The sequence below is a fragment of the Parambassis ranga genome, chromosome 24 (genome assembly GCF_900634625.1).
Source record: "Parambassis ranga chromosome 24, fParRan2.1, whole genome shotgun sequence".
Classification (NCBI taxonomy): domain Eukaryota; kingdom Metazoa; phylum Chordata; class Actinopteri; family Ambassidae; genus Parambassis; species Parambassis ranga.
The window spans coordinates 3,524,486-3,543,835 of NC_041043.1; the positions used below are offsets into that span (position 1 = coordinate 3,524,486).

The 19,350-nt window shown below is 39.9% G+C and overlaps 2 protein-coding genes across 3 annotated transcripts in view; both read right to left on the bottom strand.

Annotated features, from left to right (window-relative positions):
* Window positions 1-13,249, bottom strand: part of ppp2r5a (protein phosphatase 2, regulatory subunit B', alpha isoform) — a 30,411-nt gene extending 17,162 nt beyond the window's left edge. Inside the window, exon 1 of the mRNA XM_028397557.1 lies at window positions 12,250-13,249. Coding sequence (XP_028253358.1) covers window positions 12,250-12,397 — 148 coding nt within the window. The 5' untranslated portion in view covers window positions 12,398-13,249. The remainder of the gene's footprint in view (window positions 1-12,249) is intronic.
* A 697-nt stretch (window positions 13,250-13,946) lies between these two features.
* On the bottom strand, window positions 13,947-18,990 carry dtl (denticleless E3 ubiquitin protein ligase adapter). Of its 2 annotated transcripts, none has more exons than XM_028397461.1 (15): window positions 18,850-18,990; window positions 17,991-18,128; window positions 17,818-17,907; window positions 17,680-17,741; window positions 17,476-17,596; window positions 17,223-17,288; window positions 16,831-16,946; window positions 16,676-16,749; window positions 16,479-16,585; window positions 16,282-16,386; window positions 15,822-15,934; window positions 15,635-15,724; window positions 15,372-15,495; window positions 14,577-15,220; window positions 13,947-14,492 (listed from the first exon to the last, which is right to left on the bottom strand). In XM_028397461.1, the coding sequence occupies exons 1-15, from the start codon at window positions 18,899-18,901 to the stop codon at window positions 14,427-14,429; spliced, it is 1,968 nt and encodes a 655-aa protein (XP_028253262.1). In that variant the 5' UTR covers window positions 18,902-18,990; the 3' UTR covers window positions 13,947-14,426. The 2 variants fall into 2 exon arrangements, with proteins under 2 accessions (XP_028253262.1, XP_028253261.1); XM_028397460.1 differs by having other exon boundaries at window positions 17,818-17,910.
* Between the last annotated feature and the right edge of the window lie 360 nt (window positions 18,991-19,350).

Genomic DNA, 19,350 nt, shown 5'->3' on the forward strand with positions numbered 1-19,350 from the left:
AAATCCATGTGGTGTCATTTTTTTCTGCAATATTAAGATCTGCATCTCTGTGTGATGATGGTAATATCACAATCATAGAATGTGCCTTTTTGTAGAATAACACAATTACAGCACTATAAATAATAATAACTGATTTGGTGTTTTTACACAAATGTAAATTGGCAATAAAAAATTTGAAAATACACACAGGTGGAAGTGGAAAAAATGGGTCCGCATACTACACATATTTTTATATCCTCACCAAACCAGTCTTTCACAGTACTTTGCATCTCCAGCTCTACACTGATGTTTGTCTTTGCCGGCAAAACAGTTCTAACATCCAGCACTGTGCCACTCAACACTTCCTATATGCCATTTTGCTGCATTTATGGTTTGGCTCAAATAGGTTTTATTGTCACTCTTGTTCTCCTCTCTGCTCTGCACAAACACATACTGCAGATCAGAAGAATACATACAGAATGCATAACAATTTTGGTCCAATGTCCCAGGAAAGTCCACAATGGTTTTCTGAAAGCAGAAACTTTAAACTAACGGTAAGACAGAGGCAGACAGAGACAATGCACCAAATAATAACCACACAGAAGCAACCCAGTCGTTCTCAGCTTTGACTGCAAAGCCTTTTATGGATTAGGCGGTGAGAGCATTCGGGGTTATTAGAGCTGTAAAACTTGACCCCAGCTAAGCTATAAACAGCGCTTGGCAGCCGTCCAGAGATGCAGTGACACACTGTACAGTGATGTCCTGTTCCAGCACATCTCATCGCTGCATACACTGAACTCTTTTTGTAAGCACGATGATAAAGCTGACGTGAAGCTGAACTGCTGGTCTGATTTATAACAACTCAACAACTAGATACCCCAAAGGATCCTAGGTTACACAAATATAGATGCTGCCCATGTCAACTGTTGACAACGAGATGTCTACAAGTGTCTTCATTAACCTGAATGTCTATGCTGCATTTTCTTTGCAAATTAAATGCAAAACGATGAACAAATTCTGCCGATTTCTATAGATGAATATATATACTTACAGTGATGCTCTGTTATTTGCTGCATACTTTTTTATACATATGCTCTTTCTTTATGAGAAAAAAAGAGGCCAGTTAACAGATGCAAAGACATTAATCAACCATAAAAAAAAAACTGAAGAAGAGTTACATTTCTCTTGAGAACTGAACAGACATTACCCCATTAAATGGTGCAGTCTCAGTCCAGAGCAGCCCAAAAAAAATTCACAGTGGTTTCACACATAGTGAAAATATTCCTGTAGTGTTGACAGCTGACGAAGTATTTATGCAACTGATCTCTGCAGGTCAGACCCTTGCTGCTGCTGAGAGTGAAGCCAATATGTGAGTGTAACTGTACCAAGCCGGCTTGTTAACGCACTACTTTGCTGTAATGCCAATTTTCCAAAGTATCAAATCTCAAAGGATTCTATACTGAAAGGGCAGACTGAATACCAAACTGGAACAAGAAAGATAAAGGGCCACGATGCCCCTAAGGCCTGAATGTGCTGCTTACATGACACATGGATAGCTCCCATTTCTTCCCTGTCAGTAGTAGTATGTAGCAGAAGAGTAGGGCTGAGGGTCATCACTTTCACAGATTCAGAGTCAAGGGGACCTGAAGTAAGAACCTAGTACTGAAGAAGATAGTTAGAAATGCAGCAAGACCTCTCCATGTTAGACCAAGTGAAACCACAGAACGCACTTCAGCATTTTATGTTGAATTTACATTTGAGGTTTCTTACACAAGCAGATGATGGTCCAGGTGACATAGGGAATATGATGAAGGAAAAGGTCACTCATTTTAGAGGGGTGATGCCAAAGCTGCTTCTTCCTCAGTAAATTAAATATGTAAAACATCCTTTGTTACAGGGAATTGTCTTTCCTCCCTAAGAGGAGAGATGGCTGTAGATGCATTCCCCTGCATGTGAAGCTAATTTTTCTATCACATACAGATGCATTAGAGCACCAAATCCTCAGGGTACAAAGAAAGAAGAATAATTCCATTAGAACCAAGAAGCTATGCAAGAGAACAAAGACCAAGAAGCGACAGAGATCAGAGAGAAAAAACATCCAAATTATACCAGCTGCCAAAAATGTAAATTGATTTAGTTTCAGAGCAACAAACACTGCTGTTAATTTAAGGAATAAAATAGGACTCTGTTACTCCCACAAGAAATATTTTATCTTGGAATCCCAACTACAGTGTAGAAGAAAGACAAGACACCACCATTTATTAAAAAATAATCTCTGTGTGCTGCTGGATCTAAACAAAGCTCAAGAAATCACTTACATCTCTATCCAGATGCAGTAACATGCTATTTCAAACCACACATTGACATGAGTCAGAAAGTGGCTCAAGGTTAAAAAAGTCACAGATGGCTTCCAGCAGACATTGGTGTCTTCCTGATCAGTTGGTTTTACAGCTCCAGGTACAACCACACAAAAACCTTGATCCCGATACTAAAAGAAGACACAGCAGCTCAGCTGCTTCCTATTTGCATGGTCAGGTTCTCACTGCTGCAGACCACTGTATAAACCACATATTATACACTCTGTTCAGTTATGATATTTTCTGGGTGTCATTTTATGTTAGTTCCTATTTTTCAGTCTGTTGTAAAGGAGAGAATACCACACTGGTTTGTCACTATGAGAAGCATGCCATGTCAGCGGTGGGTAGGGCACAAGAGGCCTCTGGATGAGTTGATTGATTTTTGCATGTCTTATCATTATCACAGCACAGTACTGTTTACACATTCGAAGCAGTTGCTATGAGAACATGAAATTTAACATGCACAATTGCTGTGAGTGACAGGTTGAATGAGTTCAATAGTCCATGGGCTTTAGCACTGAGTGCATGATTGCATGCATCAAGCAAATTATAAGCATAAGGTTTTAATTTGATATACACTGGTGGCAGGTATATTGTATGGTTTTACATTTGCAGAATCCATAGGAACTAACAGAAGGAATGTCCAGTATGCTTAATATTGAACCAAATAATGATTTATGTACTTGAAGATACTAATATACCAGTGAGCATTATCATAGCTGCTAGCTACCATTTTGCTATGTCTTTTGCTGTAAAGTAGAAAGATAATTTCACAACATTTGCAGCCCCTTGCTCACATATTCACAGCTAAGCCAATGTGTCTGAGCCCTGAAGTTAGCTCACACAGCAGCTAAGTAGAGACAAGCTTGTGCTGACTTCAGACTAATTTATTGAAATCATCATAGAGGCCGATTGTGCCTAAATAAGGCCATAAAGTCTGAGTAACTCTCAGCAGACCTCTTACAGGCATTTGGGATTAAAGAAATGCTTTCACTTCCCAGGATCAATCAATGTGAAAAATGTTATCAAAATAACTCAGTCCCACGTAGGTTAGACTGTTTACAAAATCCAAACAATGACTGCATCATTGAGGGTGGTGAGTTTTAAATAAATTCCATGACTGACAGGCACACTGTATTTGACATTACTGCAGTTACACAATGAGTTTCCATTTTAGCATCACTCGTTTGACTGATGTGTTAGTGAGCATTTTGCTGTGTTATCCTGCGGCAAAGGGCAGCAGTCCATATTTAAAGCAACCTTCTGAGGCAGAGTTTGTAATGATTATGAACAGTGGATAGGGTTAGGGTGAAATTAGAGATTCATTTGTCATAATAAAAACTGTGTTATTAAAGATAGGCTGAAGAGATTTTCAAATCTTTCACAGTATGGCAATGAGTGCTGGTGTCAAGTGTTTGACCTATATTTGCATCTGGATTACCACTGTTCTGTAGCAACATCCAAACAGAAAAAGGGTTGATGGAAAATGGAAGCTGGAAACTGAAAAAGTTCTGACATAGAAAACATTAAACTGACAGTTTAGAAGAAGACTGACCTTGAGTGACAGCTGTTTCTGCTGACGTATTTACCGTGTTTAATAAAGTGTAAAATGTGTATAGAAGGGGAAAAAATACACTTTGGCCCATTTTACGATAAAAAAGCAACAACAAATACTGACCAAGTTCACTCGTTTTATTTTCGGTTTCTAACCACTACTTTTTCGACTATGTATTACAGTCATGTACAGTGCGCGCCCCATTTCCAACTTTTAGATGTAAAAAAGCTATTGGGACCAGTTCATAATAGAAATCACAACAATGGTGGAACACCTGGGAGATCATGACATGAAATATACAACAAACATATTTATATCTCAGAATTTTAAAGCTGGCCTCATCAAATCAACTTCATGCTAATACATAATACCTTTTGGTGGACATCAACAGTTCATAGAACTAAAGCCAAGCAAAAAGACACCAAAACAAACAGAGGAAAAGTATGCTGGTCAGGTGACCTCTGAACAGTGACAGATTTGTCCTGCTTTTATCCCCCTATAATACAACATTTAGGACTTTAGTTAGACTTGACAGCATTCTGAATATACTTACTTACAGCTATACCATCTTTTGTTGTCAATTTAAAGACCCTAATGAACAAACTGTGAAAGCTTTTGACTGCACATCTGCAGGTGTTCATGTAATGAGCTCAGCATCGACTTAACCAACTTCACCTGTTAAGTTTGCAGTCTTCACTTCACAACAAAAAAAGGAGCTGCCAAACTGGTTGGATAACATGGGACTACTGTTATTTAGAGAGTTGTCTGCACATTTGTTTAGACTGAAGATTATTATAATGCTGGCATAATGTCACAACAGAAGCCAAGAGACTCTAGAAAGTATCCTGCAGCCTACAAACTCAAACTTCTACAAATAAAAGAAACCTATAAACTGCAAATCAATACAGGCAACAACCATGTACAACAGCCACAATCAATGTTTTTACGAGAGCACTATGAGAAGCAATAGAATGACTTAAGAGTTATAAATTCTTGGATGCAATCTCAACCTCATAGTCCGAGGATTATTTCTGAGAAATGAGAGTGCAGGACAGTAACAGACTTTAAGAAACAGCAACACAGTTGCAATTATCATGAGAAAATTATGTTAAAACATAATTCCAATATGGAGTCCTGTCTAGGGTGAATGGATTAGATGTCCCACTTTCTATTTTAGTAAACAGGTTTCAAAAAAATCTTTCTAATAACTGATCACCTACCCCAAGCTGAACACTTGCATGATTGGCCACAAGTTCAATTAAAGCATGAAGTATGGAACATCAAGACAGAAGACTGAATGCCAATCAGCAGATGGTAGTAAGTAACAGCTGAGGCTAATAGCTTTGTTTACGCAACTTCAGCAGTTAAATCAACCTGTAATTCAGAGGTGCTTTTACATCTTAACAGAGTGAAAACTAGCTAGCAGGGATCTGATTCTCCAAGTTTAAACCTGTCAAAGTGTCAACTTATTGGGTTCCTATTACATTACACTCAGCATCCAATGTCAATTTAAAGATGGACACACAGACCACATATGTCAGATGTCTTCTCTCTCCATGAATGACCTGTTAGGTTCTATTTTAATCTTGCACTATGAGCAGTCAAGCTAGAGAAGAGAGGAGCTAGCAAGCTAGCAACCCTGTTTTACTACCTCTTAACCACCTCTGTGGGGTACCGTGAAACCTAAGCATGTGTGAGTTACTTAGACATGAACCTCAAATGATCTGGCCAAAAGAGGTCATGCTGTGCATGGGAGAAAGAGAGAACTGGACAGTTAGGATGGCTTACACATTCCTATTTTTGCATCTGCTACAAGATTTCAACACACCTTGATGTGCTTTCACATGAATTCAAAATGCTGCCGTAACACAATCACACACCAGCAAATCATTTGCTCATAAAAAGAAATGGAGAACAGCAACAAAATGGATGTATTGCAGATGCAAGAGGGCGATGAAGATAATAAGTTGGTGGTAGTTTAGGAGTCAGTATTTTAAAAACTTTTTAACTTTCAGGTTTTAAACTTAACATAAGAGATAAAAGAAGCATCTGATTACTATTTGTTTCGTAATAAAAACTTAATATGTACTCAGCAGTGTCACACAACCACCATCTTCAACCACCAGGCACAAAATAAAACTGAAGCAATTTTTTTTTTCTGACAAAAACTTGAAAGCAAATCGCAACCTGCCTGAGGTGACAATTATGACACAAACAGCAACACACGCACGCCTCTTTGTTTCCCACAAAATTATTTATCGATTTGCCATCTGCTGGCAAAGATGATGGAAACAGCCTGTGTCAGACACGCATGTGGATCAATAGGCCTGTAGAGTGAACATGTTTTTCATGGCTGGGACATTAATGAATGATTTCTAAATGATCTATTAAAAAATGTCTCAAATATAACAATATAACCTGCAACTAAAATGTTTTTATTTATTTTATAAATCATCCATTGAGGGTTACATATTTATAATTAATGACTTTCAGGGTGTACCTGGTTTTGATTATGGATAAATGTATTTTAATGAACAGTAAATATTTAAAAAATACTCACTTGAGGCAAATTGTGAGAACCTGGGAGTCTTCAACATGTGCATAAAAGGCTTATAAAATATCTACATTCATGTGGACATAATAAAGGAAAGGACTGTATGGCAGCTAAAAATCAAATTAGTTAATTAACTGAAATGTTATTAGAAGTCACCTGAGGCATAAGGAAGAAAGCATACAAAACCATACTTACCCGAAGGTCGGGTTTAATCAGGATAGACATATGTCACATTTAGCAGTTTAAAGATTGTAAGCACCATATTGAACAATCCCTCAAACTGAACATCTTGTGTTAATACTACATACTAAAATCTGTCTAAAGGCATTTAAGAGGAGTTTTTATAGCTTTGCAAAGTGGCTATGTAAAAAATGTTGCAGCAGTGTTAGATTATTTCCCTCAAGTTGAGCTTCTGTGTGCATGTATGTGTGCATATGGTGGCCAGCAGCCTAATTATAGGGGCTTATGGGCCACATATTTCGTCTGTGTGGGCTTTGGTGTGCTTTAGACTTGATGTGAGTGGTAAAAAAGTGAAATTGGAGTAGGACATCAGGCCCTCCCTCCATCCAAAAACATCCAACTGTGTGCCCTCTTTCCTTGCTTCCGCTCACATGCTCTGCTACTGAACTCCTCAGTAACTCGTACAACCATTTCCCTCATTTTTTAACCCTTGGGTTAGGACTATTTGGGTGCCTTTTTCTCTATTGTCTCCAACTCCGGTTGCACTTGTGTACAAGGATAGAGTTGTCCAGACATTAGCAGGTGTGCTGCTGCTGGCTGCTCCTCTTTTTTTCTGCTCAGGCAAGAAAGTGGTCGTAAGTGGCTTGTAGGCAGACAGGCAGTTGTTGCACAGTTATCACCCCCAACTGTCTTCTGACATAATGCCCAGTTAAAGTGGAGGCAGCACAGCTAGATCAACTGTCACTTGTGCATCAAAGATGTGCGGTGACCTCTACTGGGTTAAACTCGGCTTAGTGACAGCAAAGTGCAAAGAGAAAAAACACAAAAAAGGAAAGAATCATCAACAGATTCTCTTCATGGGAACAAATCATGGAAAATTAAAATCAATGCACATTTTGTCAGACTTTATAGCTGCACTGTCGATTGTGACAATAACCTGTCAAATGTAAGCTGAGGTCTAGTTAGGACTCTTTCCAGTGGCAGAAATATCAACCTAAATGAAGCAGTCTGTATTTGGAAAGTAAAACATTTCCCTGGCTTGCTCTCAAGGCTTCTGGCTGCCATGGAAACAATGTTGGTCTCTGAATGACTCATCTTTTCAGTGTCTATCACACAACAGCAGCTATAAGCACTCCAGCATCTCCCCTGCAGGAGGGAAGAAGCATCTTTGCAGGCTACTATCTTTTAGCATCCAAAAAAAACAGGCTGCAGACATTTCCATTCGTTGGCTAGGTTACTATAGGAACTAGGAATACATGTTGTAGCATGACTTTGAGCAACACAATACTACCATATATTGTGTTTTACCTACAACTAGTGCATTCTGGTCGTCATGAAAACAGGCAACATTACTACAACATAATATCAGCTTATTACACCCTGTATATCTGGACAGCTCATGTCCTGTATATAAATTATGACTCACACTGTGTGCTACTAGTCAACAGATGGGCAATCAATGAATAACAACCAAATGGAATAATTGTTGCTTGTTCTGCAAAGTCCTCTAGATAAGGGGAAAATGGGGTCAAAATTGGAAATGTAATATTAATGGATTGCCATTCATGAAGCTGGTAAAGAAGAAGAACACACCATTACGCAACAATAAGAAGCCTTTAGAGTTCTTAAAATAACAGAGAAAACTCCAAGTGCTAATACATTCAAATGTTTGCTGCAGAACTAGTAAGCAAGCTGGGACATAAGAAGTTAGGACACTTTTGTTGACAATATCTTAAAGTGTTTTTGTGAGAGGTGGTGGTTTATGGTAGGGGTGGGCGATATGGCAAACTTTTTTATGGCACGATTCTTTAATGGTAAAATCACAATCGCGATTTTATCACATTTTGTTTGTTTTTGATTTTATCACGTTTGTCAGAGCTGTGTCCTTATATGGAGGACGTCATTATTGTTGCCTCTGTCTGCATCTGATGTACACACGTAGGGTTGGGTGATATTGGCAAAAAAATTAACCACGATTAATTGTGGCATTTAGCCGATAACAATTAATTTGACGATTAATTGATGACAATTGCACATGTTTTTGACTCTAAATTAGCACAGTGTTCTAGCATGATACCAACAAATCATCAGTCAAGTTAACTACTTCATTCTAACGGGTTAAGCTAGTGAGTAGTGATTAGGCACCAACCAGCCATGGAAATATGTATTGATAATATTGAGGCACAAACTGCTTCAAAATAATAATGAAGCAAACATTTAAAGTAACTTTGTGCTTCAAATGTTTTTATCTTAAGGTCACAAAGCATGTCAACATTAAAATTAAACAGACAAATAGACAAATAAGTTCAGAAAAGTCACATCAGTGATTATTTCAAGTTAAAAAATGTGTCTGCGAAAATGAACCTGTGGTTGGAATATGTCCCACACTAGTGCATGTTTTCACTCAGACTGTAGAACAGCAGCAGAAAAACAAACAAATAAACAAACTGGACAATTTCACATTTAAATGTGTGTCTGTGCAAATCAACCTACGTTACATTCTTCCAGCGCTTAGTTTGGTCGTAAGCAGCACAATGACTAAACGTATCGTGGATTCTCGGCTGAGTGGAATTCTTTCCAATATCTGCTGGAGGAGACTTCGCTGTTGTAATGTTTCCTATCTTGCGGGCTTATGGTGATAGACGTTGAACTTATGTTAGGAACGTGCTGCTCCGCATTATTTAACTGAACACCACTGCCTTCCACCATTATTGTTATTGTGGGCTCACATGTGCGCGGGTGATGGTGAGAGTACACCGCACACAAAAATGCATCATCATGACAATGCACTAATCGCCGTAATCGATAAGTGGCAAATATTAATCGATGACAGTTTTTCTGACGATTAATTGCACACGATACGATTTTGCACAAGCCTATACACACGCGTGCACAGACCTCCTTATACGGCCCTCCCACTTCGCGCACACACAGGCTTAGAAGACGCGTCGCTGGGGTGGACTAAGGGTGGAGTTTGTTTTTGCGACCAATTCCTCCATTTTCTTTACGTTTTTTAGCCGTAGCTTCCTAACAGGGAGGCTGCCATTGTTGGTCGTGTTCACATTAAGCACACAGAGTTGGCAGAGGGAAAAAAACTCATGCGTCTGCGCGAACACAGAACTGCAATTAATCGAAAGTGCTCTATGGATGATAAAACACTGTCTGTTTTGGCAAATCGCCAACACATTCAAATCCTTTACGATCTTTTATCGTCAAATTGCACACCCCTATTTTATGGTTAGCAAGCCAGACAGGACATAAGAATATAACTCCAGGCTAACTTCCAAAAGTTGCATGCATGTAAGCAACTTTTGCTGCGTCATCCCAACAGGAAAGTTTCCACAAAATAAACAAAAGATCTAAACTTTTTAGGAACTGAAATCTTTAACTGTATTCCCTTGCCAAATGACAAAAAGAGCAATCCCATGCACAAAGACAAAGTGGTGAGAACTCGCAGGTTTGTAAAATTGAGCTCTGGGGGCATGTTCAATTATTATGGAAAACCATGCAATACTATATTTTTTTCTCTTTAAAATAATGCTTACAAAAGCATCAAAAGGTTGATGGCATATCAACTCATAACAGTATGAATGCTCTCTCTCTCTCTCTCTCTCTGTCTGTATTTGAACTTTGGTGAACAGTGACGCTGCTAACATGGGGATGGTTGTCCACTTAAAACAGCGCTTAAGAAACAAATAACATCATAAAAGATTCATCCATCTGTTTTGTTACTGTCAATGTTTAACACTGTGAAGTTTTTGGTCAGTAACTATAAACTTCATGTACCTCATGTCCTAACACCTGGCCCTAAAAAGCTTTATTTATTTATTTAGATAAAAAATTAAGTGTTTGTATAAGCTCTCCAAACATTTTTTTCTAAATACACAAAATATAGAGATTACTTTCTCTGTAACTTACAGTACAAACCAAGGTGAAGCATGAATCGCCCTCAAGCTTTCAGTGAAGGAAAGTGGGATAATTTGCCTGTCACTTTCACCCTTGTCAAAGCAGTGGATGCTGTGCTGTTTCAAGTCAGTCTGGGGCGTTGTTCTGCCGAAATGCAGCAGTTTAGGAAAATTACACTAAGTGATTCCTCCAGAATAACTGTGCCTCTCTCTACATCTGCATCACACCAGATTAACAATAAAACATTAAAGGGTTTTATACAATTATCCGCTACCAGTGTGTGATATATTTGTGACACAATATGTTTTCAACATTTGGGAAGTTGCATCATGATAAGTTCCATCTACCTGACCAGGCAGGTCTTTCTCACACAGCTGGTAAGCTGTTCAGGCTTGTCTAAGTTATAAGTAAGAGAAAATAAAATTTATATCTAGTTGCTAGATTGAAGAATTGTGCTCAATCCTTCTTTGGTCAAAAAATAAAATATAAAATATAAATTTCCATTTTTGAACTGTGACATCCATTATTATACATGTTGTGGCATGCATCCCTCTGGATTGCTAGATTAATGCAAGATGTATTTGCATCATTTCCAGTTAAGGGCATGCTTTGGTTACAATTACAAAAACCTAAACTCAACTAAACGTAGGGACTTGACAAAACTCAGCCAGGCCTCCAGCCCACATTCTTTTTCCTACCAAAAACACACTGACAACAGTCTGCAAGGTTTAATACTGGCCACCCATATTATCCCTCCAGTGTCACATTTCACTTGAGGCATTTTTGCACTTCTGCATTCTCTCCATTTCTTGCTAGTTGCCACTGACAAGACAACAGCACACACCCTTTCAGAGCAGACATGACTAAAAGACAAAAATACCTGGTGTCCAACAGGAAACAGGTGGATCTTACTTTCTCTCCTCCTTTGTGTTGTCTTAAGTATTACTGATTACAACTACACTAGTTTTAGTATGTTTATCACACTTTGTTGACTGCTGGGGCAACGCTGCCTCTGGCAACATACTGGAGTTTAAATTCTTCAGGTGTGCACTGAAAACAGGTTTAAATCCATTACAGAGAAAGTCATTGTAAAATGTTCCTTCACTATCAACAATCTCAACCAGCGTCAACAAACAGAAGAGAAAACATGCTGCTTTTTGTGACCAGTCACAGTGTCTTATGATTTTGACATTATCTTCAAAACCTTAACCTGCAGTGTTTTGTAGAGGGATCTGAAGATGGTGGAGATATTGAGCCTGTGGGAGTACCAACTAAAAGACGTTGACGCAAAAGCATAAATCCCTCTTAACCCCCTCTTCAAAATCTCTGTGCGCCTGTGCATGGCCCTTTGCATGACAAAGTGGATGTTATCAAAAAAGAAACACTGATGCTGACCTATTCACAAAAATCTTTAAGGAGACAAAACTGATGTAATGCACTTTGGAAGAGTGTCATGCAATCTTTTCAGATGCCCTGTAGCCCTTTAAGCTGCATGCATGGAGGAAATGAAGCAAATAAGTGAAGGGGAATGTTTGTACCACTGTTTCCTTGTAGCTACTCTATGTATGCACAGAACAGCACTGCCATTTTTCCCCCAAACAGATTTCCTGCAACTGTAGTTACAGGTACATGCAGAGTCCAATTAGCCAGCAGTGGACACAGCACTCTAGTAATGACAGACTATTTTAAGCGGCAGACCCTTCATCCTCTTACCGTACCTTTGAGCTGCGGTAGCGGGGAGAGCTCCACCGGAGCGCTCTGTGTGCGGTACTGTGAGGAGCCTTGGGATTTTCTCTGTTTCTGCGCCTTCCTCATGGACTTCCTCGTAAACCCGTCCACTTTCTCGGATGCAGAGATGGCCGACATTTTGATGCAGAAACTGACTTTCAGACAAACTGATGTATCCTTATAGGTCAAATGAAATGTTTTCCTCTTCACATCCGCAGCACCACAGTTAATGGGTTCACCTTCCTGTTCACGTTATTCTGTATGATCCAACATGGTCCGGAGGTTAGACTGTATCCGAGAGCTGCATCATTACGATATCTTGTTTACGGGGACAACCACCAAAACACGAACCAAAAAGACTCACGACGTCGCAACCTGGAGTTATCCTACATAAAACGTAAGAAAATATCACTTCACTTTCTAAACTGCTCCCGTGTTTTGCTGCTTTATCGTGTTTGCAAAATGTCTACCTGTTGCAAAACGTAAGAAGGACATGATCATTAAAAAGTTGTATGAATAAGTCGCAACAGCAGCAGTACAGTGGAGCTAGGCTGACAGCTAATGTACCTAGCTAGCTTGCTAAAATTAGCAAACCTTAACGTGAACGGCTACAACTATTCGCACCGTAAAAAAAAAGTTACAAAAATAGATGCTCTGTGAAATCACTCGAATTCTTCGTGAAAGCATCGACTCCGCGTCTTCAAGCGCTGGTTTTAATCCTAGTTCGACTTCCGCTGAGTATATGTTCAGAAAAAACTATCCGCGGTCGATGAAGTTGAATTTCGCTTGACGACTCTTTAGCTCGCAAAAGTTAGCTGTGTCTACGTACGTGCGACTCAGTCTTAGCTACATTCCCCGCTGAAAACAGTGCGACAGTAACGTTTTCACGGCCTCCAAAAAGGCCGAGTAATCTTACATACAACAAATTAGGAGATGTCGTGCAGAGCAGGCAGCCATAAACACTCCCAGCACTGCCGTCTGTCTGTGCGCTGGACTGCGGAGCGCTGACAGGGCACGTCACAGAATGACGTTTCGATTTGCCAATCAGGCGCTGAGATTTTCAAACCTGGAAACTTTTTAAGCCAATCAGGTCGCACAGAAAACGGGCCCTGAACATGTGACATGTGAAAACAAATAGGTGACGTACAGTTGAATGATGACTGGCAAGCAGCTGTAGTAGGTATTTATGACCAAGGAAAGTCACTGCAGTTAAATCGAGCCAAACCATTATGTATAATTACATGTGAGTTTCAGTGATAAGATGTGCCGTTGTTAAATATGTATGAACAACAGCGTGTTGTCCAATATTGTCACTTCCATTCAAATGTATAGGGATAAACTTTCACATAAGTCAACCTACATCTACAGCCAAGTCGCTACTATTGGAAACTGACTTCAGATATTTTAAATCATACACTGTATCTAAAATCTGGAAGAAATGTGTAAAATGTCATCTTGAGCTTGATTAATTCTAACCCATCAATGCATCTATTCAAATAATACCAGGAACAAATGTTCTGCAGGACCTAAAATAAACCACACAAAATTGTTTTAAAATTTAATAAAAACGGACAAAATTTGTGTCCATTAAATACAAACAAACCAAGCAACATTCATTGGTTATTTTGTACACATTAACAACTTTGAGCATTTACTCTATAAAAAATATAAAATAAATGCGTGATACAAAAGACCTGTACATAGAAAAGGCCAGAATTAGATGAAGGCGTATATGGTTTGCAGATCTGTGACAAGATCATGACCTCAATAAATGGGGTTTTTAGGAAGAATTTAAAACATTTCAAGAATCAATATCTGATCACCAGAACAACCTGCTCTTGTATTAATTCCTATTTTACAGATGTCAGACTTCAGTAAAGTAAAATATATTTTTCTGCAACCTGCAGCTTCATTTGTCAGCAAGACTCTGCAGGGGATCAGAAAATTGTGCAGGAGGTGACTGCAAACCTTACAAACCAATTAAAATAAAATAGCGCTAGTTAAAAAAAAAAAAAAAAAAAACACACACACACACAAACCCTTTAGAATGTCAAAACCAGAACGATTATTCAGTCAATCTGTATGCAGCCCAGGTTCATGGAATCTTTAAAGGCTTTTTATGTTGTCCCACTTAAAATGTCCATAATGAAAAGAGCCTTTGTTTAGCTCACTCCGTTGGCCTTTTTGTGAAATACATGGAGATTTTCTTCATGTTTTGAGGAGAGCGGAGGGTCTGAAAAACAAAAATCAATCCATGTAAACATTGAACTAATAAGGAGAGAAAGATGTCTATTAGCCAGGTTAGAAAAGTTCTTACCGGTGAAGCTGGGATCTTCCCCTCCTGTTTCTTTGTGCCACTGGGACTTCTGGGAGTACTTGGGCTACCATCTCCTTTCTTCATCTTTTGGCTCATTGCTGACAACCAGTTGGTTGCTCTGGGAGAGCAGTTCTCCTTTCCAGTCTGTCTGGAAGAGGCTTGTTTGTTGTCCTCTGTGCTACAGTCTGTTTGGCTGTCTTGTGCAGGGCAGAAGATACTCGCCAGGGCTCGGATCCTCTTGGCAGCAGGGAAGAGTTCAGAAACACAGTCACATTGTTCTGCACCCTTGCATGCTGCCGACAAACTGCTTCCAGTTTCCAACCTGCGTTTGACCCGTCGCTCTGTAGGAGAGGTGCTGCTTGCTGGGCTCTGGGGACGTGGGCTTAGCACACGATGGAGTGAAGGGCTGACCTGACCAGCGGATCTATGGCTTGGGGACAACCACTGTTTGATAGAAGATGGCGTTCTCTGTAGAACAGCAGCTGCCTTAGAGTTCTGAGAGGGGACGGGTGACGTGGTGCTGGAAGGAAGCGGCAGAGCAGCTCCACTGGGAGCGCAGGCGGCAAGCTGAGGGGAGGCAGGGCCGCGAAGACTCTCTGTTCTCTGGGTTTTGGCTGGGGTTGTCTCCATTCTGACCAAAGGTCCTAAACACAAGCAAATCCCATGTTAGTTCAGATGTTTAAATACAATACTAAACTATACTATATGTGTGATGTTTTACTACACGCACTATCAGTACATCTGTTTAGAAGGTAGCTGAGTGGTAATTTACTAGATGGTAGATAAAATACTTACTTGCTGTAGACATCTGACGAGCCCACCCTACTAGGTTAGCCTCTCCCACTAATGACTGTGCTTCATCAGCTTCCCGCTGAAGCCGCCAGATCCGTACAGTGTGGTCATCAGAACAGGAAGCAATCTGCCAACAGAGTGGCGAGGGATTAATACAGACTCATTAAAAGACCAGCTTCACAGCAGGAGGACTATAACGACCTCTGCAAAAAGACAGACTTTGTGTGGGCAGTTTTATATATTTTTTTACATAGTTTGCTGCTTACCTTTGTGAAATCTGTTGGACACCATGCAACGGATGTCACCTCCTCGCTATGACCTTGAAGCGTTATGGGAGGCTGTCGAGGATCAGAGATCTGAAAAAGTAAAAAGAGGTGAAAAAAATGCCATTATAAAACACAAATAGCAAATCTTAACAGAATAATGTCCAATAAAGCCCAGAATGTACAGTACCTTCCAAATATACGTCTGGTTGTCACTTGAGCCGCTGGCCAAAAACTGGTCATCTGGGCTAATTGTGGACTTGACATAAAATGAGGAGTTCTGGTGACCGCTGAAAACCGCCACTGTGGAAGAAAATGCAGGTCACAATCAGGATCACTCAAAATAACTTCAATTTGGGATATAAAGAAGGAAATGGGGTAAAAAAAAACACATATGTGTAAAAAATGACTGCCTATACTAATTGATGTCATTATTAACCACCTGATCAACATTATAACTTTATTTCAGGGCCTTGAGGAGGAAACAGAGCATCCCTACTTTATCTTTGTATCAACTGGGCTATTTAACAGTTGCTGTTCATGCCCCGTGACAGTTAAGACACAGGGCTTTAGCGCCATCTAGTGCTAGAGTTTGGATAAACTGGAAAATGTTCAGATACACAACATGTATAGGGAAGAGTTTGGCTCACCTGGCGTTGTTTTAATTCCACAGACATTGAACATGTAGATGTTGTCATCTGTGCAGTTACACATCACATTGGATCTCGAAGAGTCAAGAACTAGTCCAGAATAACCTGCAAAATAACAATGTAACAATATTCAGCTTATTTGTGGTCATTTGGTGTGTTACCTGTAGATGTGATGGGCAGAATGTTGCAGAGCTAACCCAGACGCATGCGCATGCAGGAACCAGGATACGGGTATGTCTGCAGTGGTACAGGATCATGATGGTGTGCGGTGTAGTTCTTCCTCAGATCCCACATCTTGATTACTCTAAATGGAAAAAAAAAGGAAAAATAAATACAGTTTTTACACTTGTAGTCATGTCATCCCAATGAGCATGTGGCAGATTTTTTTTTTTACCCGTCAACAGCCCCTGAAGAGATGAGGGTGTGCTGATCCCGAAACAAAACCACGGTGACACTTTGCTGAGTGTCCTGCAAAAAGAGATCAAAGATCAGTCTTCCATCTGCATCCCCACTTTTTTTTTTAATTTAACAGCTGCCGCTGAGACTCACCACGCTCGGAGCCATGCCCCGCATGCTGCTCCGCCTCTTCTTTGTTTTAGAGGGAGGGTTTGTATCAGCTTTGTTGTGTGCACCACTGATCTGTTTCACTTGTCTGTAGAAACCATCTGAGATGATGAAAAAAAAAAACATAAACATTCTGGCTGATATTTCTCTTTCTGCACATGTACACTATACATATTAAAGCCTGACAGGCTGATTTTAGTGATATAGAAGATATTTGAACATAAACTTCTACATTGTAAAAAACATTTTCTCTGATTAACATGTGTGTTTACTATGTTAGCACGGTGGCTATTCAGCCTGTCAATATCAATCACACATACCTAGTATTACACAGACTCTATTACACATTAGAAAAGTGAAGCCTTTATAATATATACCTTTTTTGCTGCATCTGATGTCCCAGACCATAATATTTCCATCCCTGGCTCCAGTGCAGAACACCGCTGATTAAAAGAACACACACAAAAAATCACTAATCTGATACTAAAAAAATGTTAATGCACATGATAGCTGCAGTTCAATTAAAGACATAAATCAGGTTTTCAGCTCTAGTAAATATAAAGTTGTACTACAAGTATCAGTACTGTTTTATAATCCCATGACACAGTATCTGCTGAGTATAAAGTGTACCTTTTTCCTGTGGTGCAAAAGCCACCGACTTAAGGCTACAGAGGTGACCCTTGAAGCTGCCTAACATCTCCCCAGACTTCACATCCCACAGCCGGGCCATCTGGTCACCTGCAGCAGTCACCTGAAGATAACACGCATGACACATAAGAAGTTTATATATAATAGTTTAGACAGGACTAGAAAATATGATGATAATGAACTTACCAACTGATGCTCCTCTGGAACCCAGGCAATGTCAAAGACAGCATTCTCATGAGCCAGCCATTCTGCAAAGTTCATAGATTGTTATATTTCCTGATGGTCAATGGGACACCTGTGAACCAAGGTGTCTCTAAAAAATACCTTTAAGAAGCGGGTTTTCTCGGCTTTCAGTGTTATAGATCCTCACAATGCCTTCTTCGTTAGCTGCTGCCAGGACGTTCTGAATGCTTCCTGCTGGGAGAAGAGAGACTGTCAGTCAGGCAAATGACAATGGTGCCTTCTCACAGATATGCTGACACGGGAAAATGTATTACCAGAAGAGAAAGCTAAACCAAACGGTGGCACAGAATCACCCAGGTTTCCATATGAGATGTGCTCGTCGTGTCGCACACACCGATAGCCTTCCAGCAGTGAGCTCAGAGGATACCTGGACCTGGAATCTGCAAAGACAGCTGAAAGGAAAGTACAATTACAATAATGCAATAGTTTTAACGTATGATTCAGAAGTCAGTAATATTTCTGTCATTGCCTGCATCAAGTGTCAAAAGGAAGTTGCAAGTAACTGTTTTCATTATTAAGCTGACTGACTGGTTGCTTATAAGAGATTAGAAAAGTCCCGCTTTTTAATGTCAGTGCTGTGACTACTGCATTTAGGCAGCAAAGGTAATTATCAAGCAGATAACAATGCCAACTTTGCAAAATAATAAATAAATAAACAGGTTATCAGGGAGGTGGACGTGCACAATCACGCTTCTGTGCCACCTGCGTAAATTGCGCACAGCCACACACAGTCTGGAGGCAGGAAATACATTTTATATAGTTTAGTGTTTCCAGCATGAAACAGTCTTAGAACTGCTGCGGGATATAGGCTAGTAAGACAGGGTTGATGGCGGCACGCAGGGGTCGGGAGTGGTGCTTCAGACCCGTACGTGCGCTAACGCGCATTCAAGACTTTCATTGAAGCCAAATTAGAATGTTAACATTACACTTGACAGTAATGGCAACAGAAATACTACAATCCCAACAATCTAACTATCTATACAGGCTTCACGTGTACAAGCATATACATCAGAAAGTTTGTCTAACATTTCCCTCGATAATAGCCTAGCTAAACCCTGCACAACAAAGCCCCCAGCACACACTGGTTACACACAAGTCACATCACGATCTTACCATTCTGCCTCCGTCTGCCCACTCCTCTATCAACAATCGCGTGGAAAAGCATCCCGACACACCAACAGAATATAATCTGCAATACTGGTTGATATTGATGAGAAATGCCGCAGATCGCTGGCCGCTGATCTCTCTTTTCCGTGTCCGACTCCGAGTCTTTCCCGCGAACAGATCGCCTGAACAGAGGGACTGAATTCCCCGCTAAAGTTACGTTTCTCCTTACTATTGGTTAACAGAGCGACTTCCTGATCAGAGCACTTCCGCTTCCACTATCTTTGTGGTATGTTTGTGTAAAGTGTGCCAGAGTCCCCTTCAGCATAAATGAACCTCTCTCTGGGTTCACTTGGTTTAGGATAACAAGCACAGTAGTTATGCTAAGTGATTATGAATTATCATAAAACGATCGAATGTTTTGTATACATAACAATAGCAAATAAAGGGCTTCCAATGATTTATATATAATAAAAAGGACATAAAGTAGAGTACACGACTATATATTAA

What these genes read in the sequence shown, in the direction of transcription:
- dtl (XM_028397460.1), bottom strand. Translation starts at nt 18,901, where the DNA reads ATGCTTTTCCACGCGATTGTTGATAGAGGAGTGGGCAGACGGAGGCAG. An exon ending in TGGTTTAGCTTTCTCTTCTG is followed by an intron (nt 17,911 to 17,990) that starts GTAATACATTTT and finishes CTCTTCTCCCAG; the next exon opens with CAGGAAGCATTCAGAACGTC. An exon ending in GGGGCATGGCTCCGAGCGTG is followed by an intron (nt 16,750 to 16,830) that starts GTGAGTCTCAGC and finishes CTCTTTTTGCAG; the next exon opens with GACACTCAGCAAAGTGTCAC.